This window comes from Fukomys damarensis, unplaced genomic scaffold (genome assembly GCF_012274545.1).
Source record: "Fukomys damarensis isolate Sample0158 unplaced genomic scaffold, DMR_v1.0_HiC HiC_scaffold_10, whole genome shotgun sequence".
Lineage (NCBI taxonomy): Eukaryota > Metazoa > Chordata > Mammalia > Rodentia > Bathyergidae > Fukomys > Fukomys damarensis.
The window spans coordinates 15,383,253-15,409,004 of record NW_022900922.1 but is presented as its reverse complement, the minus strand read 5'-3'; the positions used below and the strand labels follow the sequence as shown (position 1 = coordinate 15,409,004).

The window sequence follows — 25,752 nt, the reverse complement described above, 5'->3', positions numbered from 1 at the left end:
CGTGCCCGGAGCATGACCTGGAGAACTACAGCATGTACTGCGCCAGCTGCCGGAGCCCGGTGTGCTACGTGTGCCTGGAGGACGGCAGGCACGGCCAGCACGAGGTGAAGCCGCTGGGCGCAGCGTGGAAGCAGCACAAGGTGAGCGCTGGCGCGAGCGCGGGACGCCTCAGCTCTGCAAGGGCTGGAGGGAACCACCTCACCTTTCGTTGGTTCGTTCTTTCGTTCATTCATTCCACAATCATTGATTTGACCAACACTCAGTGTGTCAAGGCCCCTGAGATAGCTACTACGGATGGACAGGATAGGTATGTAGTAAGTGACTTACCGAGTCTCTTCCCACATGACACTTTGTGACTCTAACCAAAGTGGCCTCAATCCCAAAGTCTGTCCTTTTTTATTAAAGCAGGCAGGAGCTCCTTTTTTAAAAAACTTTTTTTTCCAGTACCTGGAATCGAACTCGGCACCTGATACTTGCCAGACAGGCACGGGGCCACTGAGCTACATTCCCAGCCTGGTGCCTTTCCAAGCAGGTAAATCTGCTGCTGAAGTAGGAAGCTGCTTTCCAGTCCTCAAGAAGGCTATTTTCTGTTCAGCCAGACCTCTCCCTTCCAGAACAGAAATCCTCAACTCCTCTCCAAATGCACTCTGTCCCCACAATGCCCAGCAACCCAGAGGGGAGATATCCTGCTTCCTGAGCCCTGATGTAGCACCAGGACATGTGCGCTTTAGAAGGAAGCATCCTTTTTCCTAGAGACCTCTTTTGACAGGAGCTGGGCTGTGGGGAGCTCACAGTTACAGAACCAGGTGCCTAGGGAGTGTTACCCTCAGCAAATTATGGCTGTCAATGTGAACTATCTGACACTGGGAGAAAGAGGACAAGCCATTAAAATTTGTTCAGGCCATCATCAGGCCCTGAGACAAGGCTGGGCTCTTCTAGCTACGGTTCACCTAATTTCTGAGGCAAATGGGTTAGCTGGACACCTGCGCTCCTCCCTGTGGAGGCAGGTTAGAGCCGCTTGGTAAGGATCCCAATGCATCTGCACCCCAGACAGCTACCATTCAATGCATTCTTTCCAGTAAACTGTAGCAGGGAAGGGTCAGAGGTCTCCAGAGGGCCCAGCAGTAAACAGTGTGTGTACTTGGAGGGAGGAGAGGAGCCACAGGAAAACGGAGCCATTTGCCAAGGCTACTTTGTCATCCAACTGCAAACAGGCAGAGGGCAGCACAGAAGAGACTAACTGCTCCTCTGTAGATTTGTTGTTCTGGTATATATGAAACATATATGTATAAATTCATCTACTATGATAAGCACGTGTTGTTACTGAAACTTTTCCAATAAAATTAGGGGAGGGGGAGCCCAAGCACTTGGGAGTCTGAGGAAGGAGGTTAGCTGTGAGTTTGAGGCCAGCCTGGGCTACATGGTACATTCAAGGCCTGCCTGGACTGCACAGTGAGAGCCTGCCTTAAAACACACACACACACACACACACACACACACACACACACACACACTTTAGAAATCCACCAAGGTCCCAGACCTGTCATGTAAAGGTACGAGATCCCAATGATGATCATAACTGTGCTGTATACCTAAAATGTACCAATAAACCCAATGAGAGAGGAAAAAAAAAATCCACCAAGGAGAGGGAAGTTTATTTAACACATCTTAAGAAGGGATGTGTGGAGTCGAATCCTTGGTTCTAGAGCAGTGGTTGCCAGTGGGGGCCAATTTCCACCTTCACTCCAGCCTCTCCAGATATCTGGCAATGTCTAGAGAGTTTCGGGATGTCATGCCTCAGGGATGCTGCTAGCATCTAGTGAGCAGAGGCATGGGGGCTACTAAACATCCCACAGAACAAAGGAAAACTCTCTGGCAATTATCCAAAGGTGAATAGCACCTCAATAAGAAACCCTGTCCAGAAGGGTGATGCACACCTGTAATCCCAGCACTAGGGAGGCTGATGCAGGAGGATTGCTGTGAGTTGGAGGCCAGCCTAGGCTACACGGTGAAGTCCAAGCCAGCCTAAACTGCATAGTGAGACCCTGTCTCAAAAAAGCAAAAACAAAAACAAAAAACCCTGTCCTTCAGTTGCAATGATCCTAGTCCAAATCTCTAGGATTGCAATTTACTAACTGTGTGAGTTGAGGCAATTTTAACTTTAAGCTCAGTGAAAGTAACATCTAACTCAGATCCTCTTGGAAAGCAGTAGGTATAATTCTCTATGTTTAGCCTCTAGCTCAGTACCTGTTATCTTTATAACTTTAATACTTAAAGCCAGTGACCTTGCAGAAAGCTACAGGGCAGCAGCGTGAGTGCTCTTTTGGCCTCATTGACTTGGTTACCTGGAGAAAACACCAGCTGGTGACTTTCAATATTACTTGTGCTGAGCCCTTAAACAGCTATGAGCTGAATGCAGACACTTGCCTTAAATTTGCTTCCACTCACTGGACATTTTGATTTGTAGGAATTGTAGCTCCTCACTTGTTTCATTGTTTAAGTGACTAGAGGTCATTTTACAAATGAGGAAATCATTTGTAAAAAGACTGATTAATTAGTAAGAGAAGAAGTGGGGTTCTACATCTCACACACGGATTTCACAAGCTGTTAAAAGTTCACAGCCTACAGGGCCAAAACTAATTTTGGATATTGCCACTTGAACATTCAGAATAGCAAAGAGTGGAAAGCAAAGAGGGCTCAGAAGAGATTTTTGCAATTGTAAAAGAGTTTAAGTGTCTTGCTTGGAAAAGTGAGTTGGATAATGAGGTATGATTTCAAGGACCAAGGTTGAGTAGGGAAAATCAGTGGTCACCCCCAGTTTCGTAACAAAAGCAATTTTCTATAAGCACTACCTCAACAATGTACAGTTATGAGGAGACGTGAGAAGCACACGGGTAGCTGCTTATCAGAGTGTGCAGAAGCTCCTGTGGGCTGTGGCACCTGAGGGAACATGGCTGCAGGATTTCATACCTAGTGTGCTGCTTCAGGAATGATGTCGTCCCGTATCCAGTGGGAACACAGAGCTAGTTCCGGGAGACTCATCCTCAAGGGGGGATACGTGCTCTGCCGTTCTTTAGCAGCAGTAGCTGCTTTCCTACAAAAAGGGAACTTAGTGCTTGTTGCAAGCTTCTCACTAGGTGCTGCTGATGGGAAGGGAAGATGGAGCGGGGAGTACACAGTTTATCTTTGTTTGGGGAGGTTGGGAGCAGGGACTGAGACCACCACGTGAGCTGCAAGAGTGGTTATGACAGGAAGATAAATGAGAAGAACACTGCTTTTCAGACTCACACTGTGGTGGCAGTGAGTTCTTCAGTAAACCTTATGGTCTTTGGATTTTTTTCCTGGTGGTTATTGTCTAAAACCCTGAGGATCCATGACAAAGCCCTGCTGCTACCAGCAGCCCTTCCCTGAGGTTCCTAAGGTCCGAGGGACTTCAGCACAGCTGGCTCTGATTCCTCTCTGCCATTTGCTCAGTGATTCTTAAGGGAGGACACTTATACTGTATGTGATACTGGAGCCTGTTGATCATCACCTTTTAAAACAGTGTTGAAACCTTTTGGTCTTGATTAAACATGTTTTTATATGACTGTCTTGGAACAATCAACACTAACTTCTGACAGAAAGAAGTTCTGTGTGTTTGGAAGGGCAGCTTTCTAGGAGAGCTTTTGCCTTTTTCTCTATTGTTTGTCCCAAAGTGGGCAGGGCAAGGTCAATGTGGGCTGTAACACTTCCTAGCATATCACAGAATGTCATCTGAAATCCTTGCTTCAGGGAGGACCTGACCTGCCGGGTGCAGATGGCCAGCCTTGAATTAAAATGTGGATGTTGATTCCCCAGCTGAGGCTGTGGAGTGCTGGCCAGGCCTCCTGGGAGCAGAAGAGCATGCAAGAACACTTCAAGGTGCCCAGGGTGACCTAACCCGGGAGCCCCCTCCCACCTCACACAAGAGTGAGGGAAAATGTAGACTGGGAAACTCAGGGAAGATGGGGACATCTGCTCTCTCCAGGCCTCAAGGCTCTGCCAAGGGCATGTAGCTTCTCCGCACCTGCTCTGACCTATTTTGTAAGGAGGTATTTGAGGCTTCCGAGCCTCAGAGGAAAGTCTTTGCCATTTATAGGACATGGCACAGGTGACAAAGGCAGAATGTGGAACCATAACTGTGTGATCGTAGGGGAAATTATTTTAACATTTGGAGTTTTTATTACCCAAGTAGTAAGTACTCATTGTTAAAAACCAGAACTGCAGATATAAACACGCAGATTTAACTATTATCCCTAAACTCTAATTTACAGGGGAAAATTTTTCTAACACTTGAGAGTTTCTTTCTATAATTCTACTATACTTTTACTTGACATTGCCTTTTTTCTTTACAAATACAATATAAATGTCTTTATTGATAGTGGATATGTATTATTTTTGAGAGCTATATGCCATTACTTCATAAGAATTCATTTTACACCTGATTCTGTACTTTAGGTTGTTTTCAAAATCTGCTATAAACATTTTTCTATTTAAATCTTTGCTTTGCACTCTTAATTATTTCCTTAGGTTACATTTCTGATGTGGAATTATAATATCAAAGGTCATGCTTGCCTCAGTAGCACATATACTAAAAAAAGTAATATCAAAGGTTACTTGACTTTAAAGCATCTAATTAATGTTTCCAAATTACCTTTCATCAGAGCACCTATTTTTTCTCCCAGTAGAAAATTATGTCAATAATAAAAAACTCACTTGGATAGGAACCAAAGGGGAAACAATAAAGTAGACTGTCTTGCTTGTAGTAATTATCATTTGCTATTTTCATTACATCGTTATTAGAGCATTTTAAAAAGAGGATGATAGATGTCTAGACTTCCGTATTCTTAACTACCAGTGAGACTGCCTTCCCTGGAGCTCTGTTACCCCATTTCACCTCTTGGATTTCAGGGCCCATGAAAAGACAAAGCCTTCGGGGTCCTCCTAAGGCATTTTGGGATGGGGTTGGGTGGCCATAAAAGAGTTAAGGAAAGGGAAGAACTTGGCAGTATCTTTCAGGAGATCTGGCCTCTCATCCCCACTGCCCTATGCTAGGCCCTAACCCCAGGCAGAGTGCTAAGAACCACAGCTGTGGATGCTGGACAGCCAGCCCCTCCTTACACTCCCTGGAAATCTGTTCATTCCAAGATAGAGCCTGGATTTTCAAGAAATGAAATCTTTCATCGGTGCTGACATTCAGAGAGAAGAAGTACCAGGGTGGCTTCTGCTTCATCTACCTAAAGCTGGCTAGGGGCCTATGGGAGAGCTACGTGGGCCCTGGGAGCCGAGGCTGTGGAAATGACAAGGCCGCAGTGTGCCCCACCTCAGCTGGGTCAACAAGGCCGCCATCTTCAGGCCACTTTGGCTGCGGCCTGCCCTGAGCTTGGTCTTAGTCTAAGGCAGGCCAGTCATTCAGGAACAACTACTTGGAAAAAACCTTTGAAATGACTTTGTAGAAAACATGCTTTCCTTATCACTCTGTGCAGCTGAGAATCAAAGAGTGGGACAAGAAAAAAAAAAGGCCAGACCCCCTAAATTTGAGTTGCTGTTCTCTTGACTTTGAAGACTCTTTGCAGAAATACAGGGGTTTAGAATTAAAGTTCGCTTCAAAGACTGTGATGAGGCCACTCTCCTGTCACGAGTTATGAACATATCCCATAATCTATGCGGTGTGATTGAAATATGTGGTGAGCGTTTAAAATTTTATTGCAGCACAGGGCATATTGCCATGAATCTCCCTCAGAGCACTCCCCGCACTTCACACACACCTCCCACTGTTCTTGCCACTTCTGGAGCAGTTCTGGAGTCCTCTTTCCTAAGTACCTCTATAAGATTTTTTTTTTTTTTTAAATGCTAAATGCTGCTGCCAAGTGCCGTCCAATGGAAAGGCATGCTCACAAAATCATGATACTGTGTCCTCGTCCACCTTACTCACGGGATCCGGCACTGTGTGACTCTGCCCCAAAGTCAAAATGACCACAAAAGAAGAATATTTTGAATCAACTCAGGACACCAAGGCATAATTAAAGGCACCTGTCTGCTATTTTCAATTGGATTTTCTTTTAATTTGTGTCTCTGATGTTCTAGAAAGCAGCGAAGAGTATGCTTTATCCATTCCCTCAGGGCCAGCTCAGGTAATGGCAGAGGTCAGGACATCAAAGTCAGAGGATCTAAGGAGTGAAAGAATCCCGGCAAGGCGGGTGCAGCAAATCCACCTTCCTTGTTTGGAATTTCCCTCTCTGAGGAGTTTACAGCACTGACTGTGAGAGAATTCTCCTGTCTGTTTTCTAGGTTTGGCTGTTTCCCCAGCAGAGATTATAAATTCCAGTCTCTTCATTTTACAGTTGAGGAAACTTGGGGTGAAGGGACTTGTTCATCTTGCACGGCAAGTTGTGAAATAATTGTGTAGAAAATACCTGTATTATTCCTCTGTGTATTTCTGTGTACAACCTTGTGTACATCTTTAAAACCCAACAGGCAGATGTAGGGCCACACATCTGTAATCCCAGCTACTCAAGAGACTGAGGCAGGAGGACTGCAAGTCTGAGGCCAAACTGGGCTATAAAACAAGACCCTATCTCAATGATAAATAAAAAGGCTGGAATGTGGCTCAGTGGTAAAGCCTTGCAAGCCTGAGGCCCTGGGCTCAATCCCTAGTAACACACACACACACACACACACACACACACACACACATATGCAAGCACGTGCAACAGAATGCTATGTGTGTATCTGAACCCCCCAAAATGTAAATTCTTGAAGAGCGTATGGGAGAAATAAAGGGTTAACTGATAGCTACTCCAAAAGGACCCGCATGGGGTCAAAACCTCCTTCATCCAACTGGAAGAGGGCAGCAGAACAGGAAATCAAAGGGGACTGCAGTGGGGAAAACAAATAGGACAGAGGAATGTATGGGCTACGAAGGCTAAGAGGTCAAGCAGCACTGCTTCTCCATGGTTCACATGGCCACCAAGGGGGGGGGTGTGGTTTAGAAGGACAGGAGGGGAGGTCAGGATCCACAAGGACAGGCAAGGTGAAATTTGGCCAGGGAAGCCTTGAGTGGGACAAGATCTGAGCAGACAGATCAGACCAGAACTCACTCCAGAAGGAAGGGTTTGGCCCTAACTACATGTCATCTAAAAAAACTGTCCAGATGGTGTGCCATTTAAAAAAAATTAGGCCAAGGCCATGTTAGAAAATTTAGGCGAATGCATTACTTGTACTTGCCAAATCTCCAGTACTTGTTATACTTAATTTTAGGGGATGTCTACAAAGTCAGGAAATCAATGAAATATGAAGAGTCAGAAGTGACAGGCCTCCTAATATGGAGAACCAAGACTTGCCAGTGATCAAGAGATTTTTGGTTGCACTTGCATTGGTGTTACCTATCAGCTGGGCCATGTGCCCCCGGAAGGAAAAGCAGCCTCTATCTAGGGCTTACTATGACAACCAAGGCTGGTGATGCCTCCTGCCATCATATTCTCTTTCTTAGCTCACCCCTCTCATGAGTATCTGCTCTCTAACCCACCTGAATACTTAGTGAGTGTCCTGCTAGGCACCAAACCACGGGAGAATCATTATCATCCCTTGAAAGGCAAAAATCTAGTCACAGGAAGAAGGAAATAAATGAATAGTCAAGTGAATAATTTTTCTGTAATGATAAGTACTGACTCTAGGGGACTTTAAGCAGCTATGGGGACCGTGATTTCAGCTCGGACTTGAAGCTGGATGAGGAGGAGGAGAAGGAGGAAGAGGAGGGACCAACCTTGTGGGCTCCAGGGATCACACCTCTCAGGAAAGCAGGAACCAGAGGTAGCAGATGCCCAGCGTGTTTGAAGAACAGAAATGGACCAGTGTGGGTGAATAAAGGGCAGGAGCACAGGGGCCAGCAGGGCTCAGGACTTGAGGCTGGCAGGTGTGGAGATGGGTTGGATTGTATGGTGAATATGTGGGGACCACTGCAGGCCTTGAAGCTGGGAAATGGTACTTGTTTCTTAGAACGTGATTCTGGCCTCTGGGCAGGAATGGTGGGAAGCAAGGGTGGAGTCAAGAAAGACTAATTAGAGGCTATTGCAGAGGATTGGCCTACAAATGAGGGAAATTGAATGAGGAGAGAGGCTGCAAAAATGAAGAGAAGGATGTGAATTCCTATCCTGCTCGGGTCCTCTCAGCTTCTTAGACTTGTGGTTTGATGTCTTTTATTACTTACAAAATTTTATCTACTCTCGCCCCCAATAACTGTGCTCTATTCTCCCTCTCTCTCTCTCTCTCTTTTCTTCCCTCCCTCCCTCCCTCTCATCCTTCTAAGTTTCCAATGTGTATATTAGACTGGCATTTGGTATTATTCTTCCCTGATTCCTCCCAATATTCCTTGCATTTCAGACCTATAAAATTTAGGCTTGTAATTGACTCACCCTATAGTGAGGCCATAAAATAACCTTGCCCCTCCCTATCATTTGAATGAGCGGATGATGTCTTTGGTTTATAGCCAGTGGTCAGCACCAAAACTGGTATCCCTTGTTCTTTGAAGCAAACCAGACAAGAGGGCAGACCAGAGGTTAGGGTTCATGTGCATCATCAGTAATGTAAAAAAGTTGATATCTGCTTGCAGATGAGTAATGTTATTTATATTTGACAAAAATGTTCAATCTGAGTCTAACCATGAGGAAACACTTAGAGTAAATCAAGTAAAACAGTAGATCTTGATTCCTTTTTTTTTTTTTTGGTACCGTGGATGGAACTCGGGTCCTTCCGATTGCAAGGCAGGCCACCGAACCACTGAGCTAAATCCCCGGCCCTAGGTCTTGATTCTTTAAAAAAATATGTCAAGGAAGAAAAAAACTTGAAGGAGCTGTTCTAATTTAAAGAGGTGTTTCAACAGATATAAGGCATGATCCTTGATTGTGTTCTAGACTGTTACATATTATATGTATATAATGCATACATATTATGCATCAATATGAAAATAGTACTGGGGTATGAGAATAGAAGTATGATTACATAGGAAAATGTTCTTGTTCTTAGGTGATCTATGCCAGAAGTTACTTACTAGGAATTATAGCCCCTAAAATGATAAGGGAAAAATATAATAATGGGATGTGCTGCCGCACATCTAGTAAATTCCTTACTAGAATTTAATAGAATTGTCTGTTGGTTAAAGTTCTCAGTAGAAAAGATTTGGCAAAAAAACCCTTTCCTGTGTGCAACTCAGGGCCGCAGTAGCTCTTCAGGCCTTGAGCCTGTGGCTCAGTAGTTAGTTTTGCTTTGCTAAGTTATAGGTGGAGAGAAAAGGGGCAAAAAGGAAGTGAAGAGACTGGGTAAGAAGAGAGACCCCCAGGAGGAAAGGGCAGGAAAGGTGACCTTATGAAGTGCATGAAGGAGCAGATTGTAAGGCAGGCATCTCAGCACCTAGGGGCCGAGAGAGAAGGATTGCAAGTTCAAGCCTAGCCTGGGCAACTTAGCAGTTTAGGAAGACTCTGCCTTAAAAAAATAAAAAGGTCTGGGATGTAGCTTAGTGGGAAGGCCTTGGGTTTAGTCACCAGTATTAAAAAATAAATAAGCACATAAATAATCCCATTTTTATTAAACTCATTGTTCAGACTCATCAGTAGCTAATAGAGACCAGTGAGCTCTCCTTATTTGTAAACTGTTTTTAGGCATCATAAACATAAACAGCACTATATTTTGATGTTCTGGAGAACGAGAGATGTGCCTCGTTTCTCTTTGTGTTCCCAGTACCCAGCAGAGCAGCCAGCACCCAGGAGGCCATGCAGAGCATTTATCGAATAAATGAATGGGACGTAACACTGAAATGTATCAACATCATAAAGTATTAGCCCAGCGCAGACCCTGTTCATACGCATTGACTCATGGAACAGAGTGACTCACAAAGGAAGGCTCATTCCAGGGGACAGTTGGAAAGGAGGGAGGGAGGAACCACTCGCATTTCCCGGGGCCCTGTGGAGGTGAGCAGTCGTGCGCATCAGCAGGGCTCTCTCCTTCCTCCTTGGCAGTGTGCGCCTGCAGCAGTGGGCTGGGAAGTGCTGCGTGTGTGGTGGTGGCCTTTCCCCGATGTTGGGAGGCACCTCTTCCCCTTGTCCAGAGACCACGCTGAGTCTAAGATTGAAGGACAACGTACAAGAATACTCAGCGTGATAGGGGCTGCCGAAGGCCGGGGCAGGAATGTTAGCTGTAGAGACATCGGTCCTCAAACACCAGCCCTTGCTGAGGAATGACCTGGTGTTAAATGAAGGGATGTGTTTCAAGGTTTAATGCAGGGCATAGCGCATATGAAGCACTCTGGAAAGGAAAGTCACGCTTACTGACCTTATCGTGATTATAACTAGGAGGGTCACGCTGGGAGGTATGATAGGAGGGAAGGGGTTCTGGGTCCAGCTGTCCCACAGGGCCCTCTTGCAGTAGAACTGACCAACGCTGTGGTGGGGCCTAGTCCCAGGTCACGAGGAGCGGATACCCATGATGAGTGGTTCTGAGATTGCTTGGATCCGATTCCTGGTCCACTGTTGACTGATAGAGTGGAGACTGCATTTGAATTTGGATCAAAAAGATCTGTGCCAACTGGGTGAAGCTCCTAACCTTTGTCAGCCGGTTTCCTGACGTGGCCTCATATGGGACAGGTCAGTTAGTGAGGTGTATCTCCCAGCTTTGAGCTTCTGCCTGCCTCCCGCTCGTGGGAGCACTCAGCACCCACTGGTGTGAGGAGGAGGAAGAGAGCATGTAATTTGGTTCTGTTTTGTGGCTCCATATAAATCAACGTGTACTATAGAAAAAAGACTGAACTTAATTATTAGTTTGCTAGAGCTGTCACAACACATGATCACCAACCGAGCAGATTCAGTGGCAGAAATTTGCCCTCTCACAGTTCTGAAGCTGGAGGTCTGAGGTCTGAGATCCAAGGATCAGCCCCATTCCCTGGGGGCTCTGGAGATGGATCCAGTTCAGGCCTCCCTCCTGGATTCTGGGGGCTCCCTGCATGACAGCAGTGTCGTTCCAGTCTCCCTGTGGCCTTCTCCCACATGTCTAACCCTCCCTTTTTATAGGGACACCAATCATAACAGTTTAGAGCTCATTCTCCCCCGACATGGCTTCTTACATCTGCAGCAAGCCTATTTCCATACGAGGCCCCTTCTGAGGTAATGGGGGTGAGGGTATCGACGTGTGAATGTTTGTGGGACACAGTTAAGCTATAATATAGAAGAACATGAATGGCTGCTTCGTAGTTCCTTCGGGCAGAGGAAAATGAATCAAGCAGAGAGAAGCGTTTGTCCCCATCCCCTTGGAAATACTGGTCCAGTGCCTTCTGGTACCCAGCAAGGGCTTTGGAGCTGAGACTCCAGGTGTGGGCTGGGCAGAATGGAGGCGGGGTGGGTGGGGGCGGTGAGGGGCCAGAGGGGTGGACCCTTGGGCTGAGCAGCACAGGTGGGCAGAAGAGAGATGGAGGTTTCAAAACATGCTTTTCATCCTTTGGACTTTCTTCTGAGCCCTTGTGACAGTCACCAAAAGCAAAGAGGGTGAAAATGGATTTATAATAAGAAGCACTGTCGTTGTATCAGGACATTTCCACAAGGCGAGAGGTCCTGAGCCAGAAGACACTGGGAAGAGATGGGTGACCCTGCGTTTCTGGCTGTAGAATGGTTTGGCTTCTTCTCAAGGGAGGTGATTTCCACTTAGGTCTTGCTAACATTCAAATTTTTAACAAATGATCATAGTTTTGTTGGTTTTTCTGATCATAAAACCTAATACTTTTTAAAAATAAAGACAATTCAAAGAAGAGGCAAAGAAAAAACTCACCTGTATCTCACATCCCAGAAACCACTGTTAACACGAATATACATGTATACATCTGTTTCCTAAGATAAAAGTTTTTGTTTGTTTTTTTTTGAGTCAAGGTCTCACTATGTAGCCCAGGCTGGCCTTGAACTTGCCAAGTTGCAATCCTCCTGCCTCAGCCTCCCAAGTGCTAGGATTATATGTGTACACACACCATCATGCTCAGCTCTAAGATAAAGTTTTTGATGAGATCTTATATGTGCCTTTTGGTAGAATGTTTTTCTTTCCACTGAACAAGTACATGCCATAACCCCAAAAGATAGACTCTAGACTAGGAGAGTGAGGACTTTCCCAAGAGCACATGACCTTAAGTGGAACCGGAGGTTGCTGGGCTGCCAAGACCACGGAGCTAGATTTTATTGTTTACTCAACCATCTCCTGCCCTTCTGTCCCCATCTATGCAAGGCTGGGCCTGTGATGTGCTGGGCAGTGAGCTGTAAGCAGGGTGAGGCTGCTGTCTCAGGGGTGGCTCTGTAATCCCTGTGTGTTTGGCCATGGTCTTCTCTGCTGTGAGGCTAGGAGGTCTTGAGTATGTGCTCCTTCAGCCCGCATGCTGGAAGACAGATGGCGTGAAACAGCGGCCGGTGACCCACACTGAGCATTCGGTACGAGCAAGAAGCCACCCTGTGTTGCTGGAAGCTTCTGCCAGGAAGATGATGCCCTGCCCCTTCAACTCCCACCACCTCCAGCCCAGCTATCCCGAGCCATGCCCTGGGTAGTGATCAGATGTTTCTGGCTTTGCTTTTGCAGAAGAATGTGGAAACTTTTCAAACCTAGCAGTGTCCTTCACTAGACCAATATTTAAATTTCCTTTCAGACTCCCCCGCTCTTGATCCCTGAGTCAGAGACATTCCCAAGCACACAGCCAACTGCTGGGCACATCGCCACCTGAGTTCCCTTGGGACTTCTCTTCTGCATCCTGGACTTTTTCCAGCTAGTTTTGTTTTGCTTAAAAATCCATTTCTTCTGCCATGATGCAAAATAGTGAAAAGACAAATCTAACATTTCCTGAGTGAGTTTGGAAGTGGTAGTTTGAGATAGTTTGAGACATCAGGAGCACATTTGTCTCATCGTGGCTGGCAACAGATGAGGCCCTTTCATAGGGAGCTGCCCCAAAGTGTAAGAAGAGGAATCCCATGAGCATCTACTGTTACATCACTTCGGGTACAAAGCTCATTTAGAGTCGTCTAAGAGGCTGTTTGGTCCATTTTAGAATTTTCCCCGACATGCTGTCTGACAGGGGGGGAAAAACCTCATTTATTTGTTCAACAAATATGTATTGGACGTGTACTCATATGAAGATGAAGCGAGGTCTCCACCTCCCAGACCAAACACTTTAGTGAGAGAAAGTCAATGCATGATGAGAATAGAAGGAAAGAAGATGTGGGCTGCCCAGAAAGAGATATCTCACCCAGACTGGAACGGAGTCACACAGGACAGCCGAGGGAAGCATGCGACTGGGGCCCCCTGCCAAGCAAGGGAAGGGTGCATTGGGCAGAGGAACGGCAGGTGCAAAGGCCCAGAGGTATGCAGCAGGGTGCTGGGTGAAGTGTGGTTTATGTCTTGAAGGTGGAACCAGCTGCTGCCCTTCTGTTGACTTCAATAGGAACTAACAAGCCCAAGCCCTGGGGGGTGGGGACATGAATTTCCCAGGGACTCTCGGCCTGGCTCTGCCATGTGAGTTATTGAGAGTCACTGAACACTAAGAAGCAGGCCAGTGCCTGGGGTCTCTAACCATAGGGAGCCAGCTCCCATGAATCCTGCCTCTTCTTATTACTGACTGCAGCACCAAGTCCTAGCCAAGGACTTAGTCTGGTTAGTGGTGCTGACGTATCAACACTGGCAGCCTGAATATCAGGGCTGAGGAGCCGGGCACCTAAGGACAGAAGCTCATCCCGATTCCTACATGGCCCGCATCTGGGAATCAGAAGTGAAGTTGAGCTGCAGCAGGGAACTGGGGGAGCAGGGGGGCCCCTCCTCTGCTGACCCAATGGGGATCGCACACACCTCACTTCTGCAAGCATCAGTAGCCTTGTGCCACACAGCTGGCTGGGTGTGCTTTGCCTCCTTACCACGAGCCCAGTTACTGTTCTTTGTCACAAGCAAAAAGCGACCAATGAAGGGACTTCCCTTCAAGCAAAGGGAATTTATGAGAAAAATGATACATTTTCCCTAAGCACTTCAGAACCTGTGGGAGCTTTGAGCACTAGGTTTGAAGTGGTGAGAAGAGAGAGCCCGTGGGTAGCATTGATTGTGTGCCAGCCCCATCCTGAGCACCTTACAGATACTAACTCACATGAGCCCCACAACCCCCAGTGCACCACTGCCATGATCCCCCTTTCGTGGCTGAGGGAGACAAGTCAAGGAAAGCAACCGACACCCCACCACCACCAAAATCAGTCAGTGAGCCGGGGTCTGAAGCTCCTGACTCTGGAAGCTGGGGGCTAAGAAGCAGTCTGCAGGGCCCATAGGAGTCTCACCAGGAAGCCAGGGAAAAGATGCCTCATTTCCCCAGGCCCCAGTCCCTCGGGTTGAGGAGGGAGTTTCCACTGGCCTAGATGAGGTGTACCTGTCCTCATCAAAGGGGGTCCACTGAGCTTGTGACCCATGGCCTGACGTGGCAGGGCTACCCTAACATTGCTCCCCAAGTGTCTACTGTGAGCTGGTCCCCTTGGGCGAGCACATATGGACAGCTGCCTCCAAGAACTGGGCCCTGAGGGTGGGCTGAATCTGGAGCTGGGGGGAGGGTAGCCTGTGGCTTGGGGGGCCCAGGAGGTGTGGCTACTACCACCTCGTGGCCAGGTGTCTTGGTCCTACCTTTGCCTGCTTCCCCTGTCCACCTCACCCTGCTTCCAGCCCTGTGAGTGTCTCCAAAAACCCAGACATCCCCCTCTTCCCAGGCCTGCTGCTCCTTTTCCCACCGTGAAGGCCTTCAAGGCTCACCACCATGATTTCTGCTGGTCACAGGCACTTGGAGCCTAGCTGATAGTTCAAAGAAGATAGAAAAACAAAGCTGCTCTCTGTAGCCTGGCTGCAGGGCTGCTACGGGCAAGGTGGTTCAGCAGGGTGGGGAGGGACCCGCTGGTCTGCAGGCAGAGGCAGGGAGTGGGGACATCAGAAAGTCTGTACAGTAGGACATGGGCCAGATCACTGGTGGCTGCTGACCAAGAGACATCTGGACCTAGACCCAGAAAGGATTAGCACCTAGAAGCCATGCAAAGCGGTTCCATGTGCAGGACACACAGAGCCATGATTCAAAGCACCCTGGCCTGGTCCTCACCCAGGATGCACTCCCAGCCCTGCCCAGATGGAACCCCCGCTGGGCTTCTGGGCTGCTGAGGGAGATGAGCAAGCAGGCAGGTGTTGGTTTTGCTCAGTGAGAAGACTGTGAACCCAGACTCTGGGTGGGGGAGACCCTGGAGCTACCAATGATGGGCTTGTGATTCAGGTTAGAATCCATTCAACCATAAAGGCAAATCTGCCTGGGAAGAAGCCTCCTCTCCAGGTGTGGAGAAAGAGGTCAGGGAAGCCTGTAGGGAAATCCCTGCACAGCAGTCAGCCCTCACACTGCCCACCAAGGGCCCTCCATTGCCAGCAGTTAGCAACACAGGGTCTTCATCTGCAAAGCATAGGGTCGGGAATCCCTGGGGTGCTTTGCACTTGGCGGTCAGCTCCAGACAGCAGCCAGAGCAGCAGGGGGAAGTCAGGAGGCATCTGCCAGGTGGATACCGTGTCAGCTGGGCTGAGATGGTCCTTTCAGCCAGGCCCTGCTCAAGGCTGAGGTCTCCTTGCCAAGTGGGAAGAGGTCAGCAGGCCCCAGAGAGGGCTGGGGCAGAGTGGAGCTGGGCATCCCTCTCCCTAATGTTTGGGTAGAAGCCACAGGCCAGGCCCTCTAGGAGATGCTCATGGTGGTGAGAGATCTGCTGGGATCTTCCCTACTCAGCATGTGCCTCAAGTGATCTAGTCATTTTGCTTATTATTCACCAGGGATTGGTGGCCTTAAACTCACAGCGATCCTCCTGCCTCAGTCTCCTGAGTTCCGGGATTATAGGAATGCGCCACCACACCTGCCCAGGAAGTGGTTTTTGAGCCTCTACTTCTTACAGGTTTCTGGCTAGAAATGCAAGAGAATCTCCCCTTTGGGCCCTAGAGGTTAGGGGAGGCAGATCCTAATCTTCCCAGTGACCATGGTAGGAAGTGGGGCCTTTGGCAAGCACAGTAAATCTTCAAGTTATGACCAGCCTGACATAACTTGGGTTAATTAAGTTAATGGAAGATTCACCTATTCACCTGCCTCTTGTTTTTTTGTTTGTTTGTTTGTTTGTTTTTGATACTGGGGATTGAACTTGGGACATTGTGTATATAAGGCAGGTGGTGGAACCACTGAGCTAAATCCCCAGCCCAGCCTCTTGTTACCTATAGCATGTACCCAGGTAAACCTTCACATCTCAGCTGTATTGACTTATAACCAACTTGAGTCACAACCAGCCCTTGGGAACCAATCGAGTTCATAAGTGCAGGGTCCACTGTAGTCGGGTTCAGAGGGTGACAGACTGTGGAGTCCCGTGATGGAATTGTGGCCTGCAAAGAAGAAGAAAGAAGAAGAAGGAGGAGGAGGAGGAGGAGGAGGAAGAGGAAGAGGGGAAGAGGAAGAGGAAGAGAACCAGGGCTCCCCTGCTTCCATACACCACCAAGTTCCATGTGAGGACCGGCCCAGGACCAGGGCCCTCACCAAGAGCTCATCCATGCAAGCTCCTTGATCTGGGAGGACTTCACACCCAGGACTGTGAGGAACGAATGGGGTTGTTGAAGCCCCATCTGGAGTGTTCTGCTGCCTCAGTGGGCCCCTGGTTGGTGGGGGCTTTGAGGAGGCACAGATGTTCCTTTCCGGGTGCTGAGAGGCTTCATTTTGAAAATCTCTGCTGTTGAAGATGTTGCCACCTGAGCCTTCTACATACCTGGGTCCTGGACCCACCCAGGATGGAGAGAAAGGCCCTTGTTCCTGATGGGAGCCATGGGCCACTGGTGGCAGTTGAAACTTAAACTAAACAATATTAAAACTCCAGCTGTTCGGTCGGATTAGCCACCCTTCAGAAGCTCAAGGGTCATATGCAAGTAGTGACCACCATGTCGGACAGAGCAGATGCAAAACACTTCTGCCGTCGTCCTGTAGGAGCCTGTTGCCCTTCCAGTGGGCCCCATGGGAGTCCAGTCCCATGCAGGCCCACAGGCTTCTTGTCCCTTCTGTCACATGTGCACCATAGATCTAAAGAGGACTAGTGGAGCTGGGTGGACAGAGCTTGGCTAGGGATTTGGGATATTCCTAAGCACCAGCTGATGAGTGATAAACCTGCCACAGGAAGAGCAGGCCAGCCAGGCCAAGGGCTCTGCAAGCATCAGGAGTGGTGTGCTCCTTACCTCTTTGCAGATCTGGGGTCAGGTAGAAGAGTACAAACCAGTCAGCACCCACCAAACACTGCAGGTATATGTTGTAGGACCATGAGTTGAGAAGACAGCTCACCATGGGACTAGTTCACCCTCTCACGAACACGGGCTTTTAAAATGGAATGCAAGTGTGTGCCTTTCACACCAACTTCCTTCACCAACATGAAATATCTTTTTTCAGGCCCAACTCTCTCAGGCCTTAAATGGAGTTTCGGACAAGGCCAAAGAAGCAAAGGAGTTCCTGGTTCAGCTCAAGAACATCCTCCAGCAGATCCAGGTGAGCATGTGATGGCACTGGGCCAGCTCTGTGTGGTCAGTCTGCAGAACATGCAGACGTGCAGAAGATGGGGGTCTTGGGACAAGTGTTTCCGACAGAGAACGTGAGAGAGTTAACGTGTCCTGCTGTGTACCCTTGGATGCTGAAGGTGCAGTGGCATCCATTGATGTGGACCGTGACACCTGTTGTGGAAGAGGATTTACATGAAGCCAGTTAGAAAAAGTCATGCACCAGAGGGCCAGAGAGATGTGATTGAATGCCGCATGGCCATGCAGTCCTATGTGGTGATATCTGTATAGGGTGTTTTAAACCCAATCATGCCCACGTGACCACTGCATCCAAACATAAACACCTCAATTCCTAAACAAGTGTGTTTGTGGAGTACCTATACTCTGCACTGCACTGAGCCTAGCAAGGGCACAAAGACCAGCAAATTTGGCTTTAAGGAGCCCTGTGTGGAAGGGAGAGGGTGCTCACATGTGTGGACGCTCCAAGACTGTCCATACAGACCAGGAGCCTATAAACCCTCCATGTGTCTGGCTGGAGAAAAGAGACTTAGGTTCCCTGAATTCTTAATCAGCCCATAAAAACTGTTAGTCAGCTTCCCACTACGCTGACAAAGTAGCTGAGATAACCAACTCATAAGGAGGAGAGGTTCACTTTGGCAGTTCCAGTCCACAATCACTTGGCCCCATTGCCTTTGGGCCTGGGGCAGCACAAACATCATGATGAGAGCATGTGGCAGAGGCGGCTGCTCACCTCATGGTGAGTAAGAAACAGAGAGAAAGAGGCTGGAGTTCTAATGACTCCTTCAAGGGCACAGCACCAATGATATAACTTCCTCCCACTAGGCCCCACCTGAAGGTCCCACTGCCTCCCAAAAGCGCCAGCAGGCCAACCCTTCAACACACGAGCCTTTGGGGGACATTCAAGATCCAAACTACAGGCCAGGCATGGTAGTGCACACCTGGAATCCCAGCTACTCAGAAGGCTGAGGCAGGATTGCAACTTGGAGGCTAGCCTGAAAAACTTAGCAAGACTCGTCTCAAAATAAAATTTTAGAAAAGGACTGGGAATGTAGCTCTAGGATAGAATACTATCTACTATGCCCAAGGCCCTAGGTTGACACCTCAGTGCTGAAGAACAAAGAAAAGAAGCATTAAACTACAGAGAAACCCAGGTCAGGTCCCTAACAAGTCAAACTCAGACTTTAGTTAGGAGCATTTAAGTCACAAGCTTTCTGCTGTTTCACAAGTATGAGATGCATTAGTTTGCTTAGGCTGCATCATAGACTATCAGAGATGGAGCAGCTTGAAGAACAAAACTTTATTCTTTCAGTTGTCAGGGCTGGAAGCCCAAGGTCTGGGTTGGTTTCTCCTGAGGCCTCCCTCCCTGACCTGCAGATGGAGTCCCCTCCCCGAGCCCTCATGTGACATCCCTCATCCCTTTTCTAAGAGCACCGCAGTCATACTGGGTCCAGGTCCATCCTCGTGGCCTCATTGTCACTTACTGACCTGTTTAAAGATCTTCTTTCCGTACTGTCACATTCTGAGGTCCTGGGACTGAGGCTTCCCTACAGGCCAGCCCATAGCAAGAGGTCTGAACCTATGCTGATCCTGGACCTGGAGGATTCTTTCTTAACTTCAAGAAAGAAAGGCCTACCTCAAGAACATGATTTTTTGTTGTCGTTGTTTGCTTTACTCGTTTCTGGTTATAAAAAGCAAAAGTATGTATCATAGAAGCTTTGGAAACTGGGTGTGATGACTCACACCTGTAATCCCGGAACTTGGGAGGCTGAGGCAGAAGGATCACTGTGAGTTTGAGGCCAGCCTAAATTACAGAGCAAGATCCTGTCTCAAAAAAAGAAGAAAAATAAGGAGAAGGAGAAGGAGGAAGAGGAGGAGAAGGAGAAGGGGAAAGGGAAGGGGAAGAAGAAAAGGAAAAAGACGTGGGAAAGCAGAGGAAAAGCAGACAGAACTAAGAAAAAGTTCACCAACATCCTACCCATGTCACCATGTTGCTGTGAGTTGTTCCACCAATTTGAGCCCAAATATATACACACTGTGCATAGAATTATGAAGCACACAGCTCATATCCTGCCTGGTTTCCTCCTTTGATTCTTCCTCTTCCTCCTCCTTTCTTGTTTTTCGTTTTTTGAGACATGATCTCACTGTGTATTCCAGGCTGGCCTTGAACTCACTATGTAGCCCAGGTTGGCTTCGAATTTGCAGTGATCCTCCTGTTTCAGCCTCCTGAGTGCTAGGATTTCAGGCATGTTTCTCCACGCCTGGCTCCTTCTTCCTCGGCAGTACTGAGAATGGATCCCAGGGCCTCACGCATGCTAGGCAGGTGGTCTATGGCTGAGCTGTACCCCAGCACTTTTTCCTTCCTAGCACTCTGTCATGAGCACACCCCACAGCACTAACAATGCTCTGTGAGCAGGTGCGCATGACAGCACAGTATTCTGCTGTGCGGATGCAATGGGCCTCACAGGACCCCTCCCAATTCCTATTCTTAAGTCCCCACACACCAGTGCCTGTGTCTCTGAGCCGAGCACCCTCCAAAACACTCTTCTTGATATGTGGTGTGTTAACTATTGTTATTTTACTATTATTTTGTTATGAAAGCTTTTCTTTTCAGTTAAATACAACCAAACTACTCTCCTGCCTATAGCCCTCGGGACCTCAGTGTCTTCTTAACACTCTCTGCTTCCCCCAAGGAAAACGGTCTAGACTATGAGGCCTGTCTGGTGGCTCAGTGTGACGCCCTGGTGGACGCGCTGACCAGGCAGAAGGCCAAGCTGCTTACCAAGGTGACTAAGGAGAGAGAGCACAAGCTGAAGGTAGGCACCCGGTGCTCTCTGCGGAGGGGCTGAGCGAGTGCAGTGGGCAGGCTGGTCCCCATCCATGCTCTGTCTCCAAATGTCATGCTGTAGTGAAGTCAGAAGCCACTCACCTCCCCGGCTCCCGTGTCTGTCAGAGGGGCCCTCTCAGTCTCATCTTGCAGAGCAAGAGTGACCAGAGGCCTTGACCAGGCCTAGCTCGGCTCAGGCCTCCAGCTCTGTCCAGTCTTTGTACAATAACACATGGGGCCAATTTCCACTAGGGGGCAGCGAGCTTTGCCCTTCCCTTACACAGGTGCTTGGGCGAATGCTCAGAACTCTGAACTGAGAAAGGGTTGCCACTGTCCCAGGAGCTCCTCCTTGCAGAGACACTTGTCCCAACCGAATGTGTGCACAGGTGAAGCCACTGAGCCAGAGGAGCCGCCTGTGAACAGAGGAAGGGGAGGAGCTGGCCACCCATGGGGTTCGGATGGTGCCCTTTCTCTGTCCAGAGTGCAGAAGTTTGCGGTGTTGGGATATGGGCCTATTTATTATCCAGTAAAGAGGACACTAGGAGCTCACAAGCAGCAGCACCTCTCCTCATTGCTGCACTAGCACTGGCTCTCAAGGGCCAGCTACTCTTCCCCCGAGGACACAGTCACCCAGAGGAATCCCCCCCGTTGCAGATGGTCTGGGACCAGATCAATCACTGCACGCTGAAGCTGCGCCAGTCCACAGGGCTGATGGAGTACTGTCTGGAGGTGATCAAGGAGAACGACCCCTCGGGCTTCCTGCAGGTGAGCCCCAGCCACTGGAGGGCCACAGCTGGGCTTCTTCCAGCTCCTCCAGAGCCACTCCCCAAACCAGCCCATGCTTGAGGCAGGATCTTGCCCTGGCTTGGAGCCAAGTTATTCTCCTTTGCTCAGTGACCTCAAAAGCTGGCTGCAACCCTAATTTTGCATCATCCATTAAACAGAAAGGTGAAATGGCATCAACGCTAGGAAATGAGCACCATGCTTCAGTATTTTCCTCAGAAATGGGAAAGGACAGTCTGCCAAATAGGCTGGACAGATTGTACAAGAAGTGAGTTAGCAGAATCCACACAGCTCATACCTCAGGGTGCAGAGTCCCGCAGGCTTATGCAGTGACCAGCCTCCCTCAGGACCGGACAGTCTTTGAGGAGTCATTGCTCCAGCCTCAGGCTGACTTGGGGATATGAGGAGCTCAGTCTCTGTTTGTGGGGGAAATGATGGACCCCCTTGATCATTCCCCAGGAAGGGTGCATGAGTGCATGGCATGGTAAGCAAAAAGAGTAGCACCACGGGTGGGATGCAGTTAGAGTTTGCAGCAGAAGCCACAGAATAACTTGGAAGAGACACAGGAGATTGAACGTGGGAGATGCTTTTTTCACACCCTGGGACAAATGACTAGTATGTTTCACTTTGCAAACTACTAGAGTTGGCAAAAACAGATGTGCTTTTGCATATTTTTTTAAAACATCACAAAAGGCTTTGGCCCAATTTCTTTAAAGAGCCAGTGCTTGTTTACATTTTACATAACCAGGCTTCTGAGCTATGATTGAAACAATGCACTGCGTCTTTATGCAGCTAGTACTGTCCAGGCCTCTACAGGGGTCACTTTATCTCCGCTGTGGCTCTCAGAGGCCCCCGAGCCACAGGTGCAGAGCTCTAGCCCTTCCTCAACACCTGTGCACAATTCTTGCAGTTCAGACCCTCACCCTGTGCTTCCCCTCCCCAAGATCTCCGACGCGCTGATCAAGCGTGTGCAGGTGTCCCAGGAGCAGTGGGTCAAAGGTGCCCTGGAGCCGAAGGTGTCTGCAGAGTTTGACCTGACCTTGGACAGTGAGCCGCTGCTGCAGGCCATCCACCAGCTGGACTTCCTTCAGATGAAATGTAGGGGTGAGCCGCGGTTGGCCCCAGTTCAGTCAGGGCATCTTCCCAGAGAAGCATCCAGCCTGAGGGGCACCTTGGTTCTGGTGGGAGCCCGAGATGCCCAGGCCAGCAGAGTGAGGGGTGGGGATGCCAGGTCACAGGCCTGGCTGCAGAGGCTGTGGCCACAGCCCACAGCCAGAGCTGAGCTTCCCCCTTGTAAAGTGGGGTCTACCTGTCATTCAGAAATGCAAGCTGGATCTGGTGGCATGAATCTGTTCTCCCAACACTCTGGGAGGCTGAGACCGGAAATCTCCAAGTTCGAGCCCAGCCTGGGCAACACAGCAATTCAGTGACACTCTGTCTCAAAATACAAAAGGGCTGGGGATGTAGCTCACTATGAAGGCCCTAAACCAAACAAGCAAAACACACAGTGTCCACACACAGGCTAGGCTGGCTATGCCAGGTGCTATGGGTGCAGGGGTAAAAAATCTGCAACCCCTCTGGACTGAGCTTCTAGTCCAGATAAGGCCATCGATCACATGCAAACCGATCAGAATGCAGTGTCGGACAGTAGTAGGAACTACAAATAAAGGGCAGAGCAAGGGGCAGCCAGAGATGTGCGGGTGTAGTTTGAGGTGAGGAGTGGGCAGGAGTAGGAAAAGGAGGAAGAAGAAGGGGGAGAAAGGGAAGGAGAGGGAAGAGTACCTGAGCAGGCAGAGGGATAGGAAGTGCCAAGGCTCTGCGGCAGGAGCAAGGTCTCTGTAACCCTAAAAAAGCACGGAAGTCAGAAGTGAGAACAGAACGAGCAGGTGGGGGACGGCAGGAGCCAGGTTCAGAGAGCCGAGGGGACACACAATGAAAGGTTAAGTGAAGAGTCCACAAACCAGCCTGTTAACAATTAGCAAGTGATAGCCAGAACCAGAGTCCTGTCCTCCAGGCTGCCTCCTAGAGCTGCCAAGGGCGTTTAGTAGGGGAAGCACAGCTATTCTGTCTTCTGAGGATGGGGGAACTGTGAACCAGGATCTGTGCAGATCTGTGAACCCGGAGTCCTGATGGCAGAATGTGTCATGTGGCCATTTTTAACCCATCGGAAAGCAAGTCTCTTGCACACTTCCAGGTCACTTCCACATTTCCCACCCTGTGAGGCTCAGAAGTGCCACCTGCCCCAGGTGCAGGTGAGACAATATTGAGGAGCCGGAGTGGCCTGGTGGGGTGAAGGAGCTGCAGTAAGTGGGGTGCTATGGGGGGAGGCTCAGGGACTGGGGTATTGTTCCTGCCTTGTGGGTCTTGTGGTTCAGAGATGAGAGCAGCAGGGGATGGAAGGGGACCAGAGGGTGAGAGTCTGGCTATGCTGAGAACATGCAGGTGGTCAGATCTCACCTGCAAGACAGTGGCCTCGTTCTTGGAGCCAAATGAAAATAGGCACCTTCTCCAGAGCTGGTCTTATCATTTTACCATGTAAAAAAGGTCGGAGTGTGCTATGCCAGTTCAGAGCTCTCTTGAGCCCGGTGATTAGAGCTAGAACATATAGTGTCTCCCACTGTCAGCTTAGGAGAGCTCAGGGTCCACCTGACAGGAGCCCTATTGCCTGGGTTGGCTGTCGGGTCCTCCAACGCTGCTTCCCTTCTGGAGATCTAGTCCACTGACCTCTTCAAGCTCCCCCCAAAGGTTTAAATGCATCTGTGCATCTTGTATCAGTCAGCTCCACATCCCTGTAACAAATCCCTGAGATAATCTTTGAAGAAAATGGTCTATTTTGGCTGACAGTTTGGGAGGTTCCAGTCCGTGGTTGGTGGGCCCACTGCTTGGCAATGAGGCAGCACATCATGGCCACAGTAAAACCACTCTCCTCGTGGCCAAGAAGCAAAAGAAAAGAGAGGAAGGGGAAGGGGTTGGGGCCCCACAACCCGCTTCAAGGGCACACCCACAATGACCTGATGGCCTCTCACTAACGCTTACCCTTTAAAGTTGCCACCATCCCCAATAATGCTGTACTGGAGACCAATCCTAACCCTAACACATGGGCCTTTGGGGAACACTTATGACCCACAGCATGGCACCCCATTCCCAGCCCCAATCACAAGCCTTGGGCTGCCTCACTTGGTTCCAGTCCCTCCAAGAGAGGGCAGCAGGCATAGTGTAGACTCTGCTGTGTGCTTCGCTCTGGCCTGAGAATCTGTACCAGAGCTCTTGGTGGGCAGGTGGGAAAGAGGAGCACCTTCCTCGGGGCACTGGCTCTGAGCGCAGGGCCCCACCACAGCCCCCTGGATGCAGGACTCCCTCTAGAGCTCCCTGTACTTGCCAGTCTGCCGATGGCCAGGGAGAGAGCTCAGCCACGTCATCCTCAGGGGCCTGTGGGAGCAGGGCACTGGGGGCTGACCCCACGGTCCCTGTCCCAGTGCCACCTGCCCCCCTGCTGCAGCTGGAGAAGTGCTGCACCCGCAACAACAGTGTCACACTGGCCTGGAGGACACCGCCCTTCACCCCCAGCCCTGCCGATGGCTATGTCCTGGAGCTGGATGACGGCGATGGGGGGCAGTTCCGGGTGAGCCCCAAGGGGGTCCTGATGCATGGTGGCTGGGAGGGGAAAGGGATCTTCTGTGGGCCTTCTCTTAACCACGATGCCACCCAAGAACAGGGCCCTGGCCGCAATGACCCATGGGCACAGGCAGCTGTGATTTAGTGAGATTTGTCTCGAAATAAAAAGGGTCGGAGGATGCAGCTCAGTGCAAAGGCCCTGGGTTTTATCCTCGGTACCTCAGTATCCTCGGTGCCAAAAACAACCCAAAAATTATATATATATAAATTTTAGAGGAAGTGAGCCCCTTGGGAATCACCGAATCGCCCGGCCATAGGGAAGCAGGGTGACACAGCTGGAGTCAGGAACAGCAGGCCTCAGGTGGCTGCAGACCTAGGTCTCCCCTGTGGTACGAGAGAAACAAGAGGGGAAGGAGCTCTTCCCCCCAAAAGCAGGAAGGAGAACAGAGGAAGACTGCAAATGCTAGAAGCAGCACCCATGGCCCCTCCTCCTTGAATACTGGCCAAGGACAGGGCTCGTGGGCAGCAGGGTGCAGGGACAGGAGAGGCTTTGGATGCAAATGGCTGGGTTTGAAACGTGGCCCTCACATGCATTAGCTGGGATCTGGGATGAGCTTCTATCTTCTCAGGGTTCTTTGCTTGTGTCCCCAAGCTGTATGGCGATTAGGATGCCTCGTGCAATGAGGGGCACACAGTGAAGACCATTAGCAATGGAGCAAGTGAAGAGCAACACCTGCCTGAGCCGGGTGTGGTGGTGCACGCCTGTGATCCCAGCACTCAGGAGGCTGAGGCAGGAGGATGGCCACAAGTTCAAGGCCAGCCTGGACTACATAGTGAGTTCAGAGCCAGCCTGAACTACAAAGCAAGACCTTGTCTCAAAAACCAAAAAAAAAAAAAAAAAAAAAAAAAAA

General features: G+C 49.4%; 1 protein-coding gene across 2 annotated transcripts in view; it reads left to right on the top strand.

Annotated features, from left to right (window-relative positions):
- Positions 1-8: 8 nt before the first annotated feature.
- The window catches only part of Trim67 (tripartite motif containing 67), a 32,513-nt gene continuing 6,769 nt past the window's right edge, over positions 9-25,752 (top strand). Inside the window, exons 1-6 of one of the 2 annotated variants that reach the window (XM_033761856.1) lie at positions 9-140; positions 17,495-17,590; positions 20,310-20,432; positions 21,098-21,208; positions 22,171-22,324; positions 24,703-24,848. In XM_033761856.1, the coding sequence (XP_033617747.1) occupies positions 33-140; positions 17,495-17,590; positions 20,310-20,432; positions 21,098-21,208; positions 22,171-22,324; positions 24,703-24,848 (738 nt within the window). In that variant the 5' untranslated portion in view covers positions 9-32. Of the gene's footprint in view, positions 141-17,494; positions 17,591-20,309; positions 20,433-21,097; positions 21,209-22,170; positions 22,331-24,702; positions 24,849-25,752 lie in introns of both variants that reach the window. The other variant, XM_033761855.1, reaches the window with a different exon arrangement.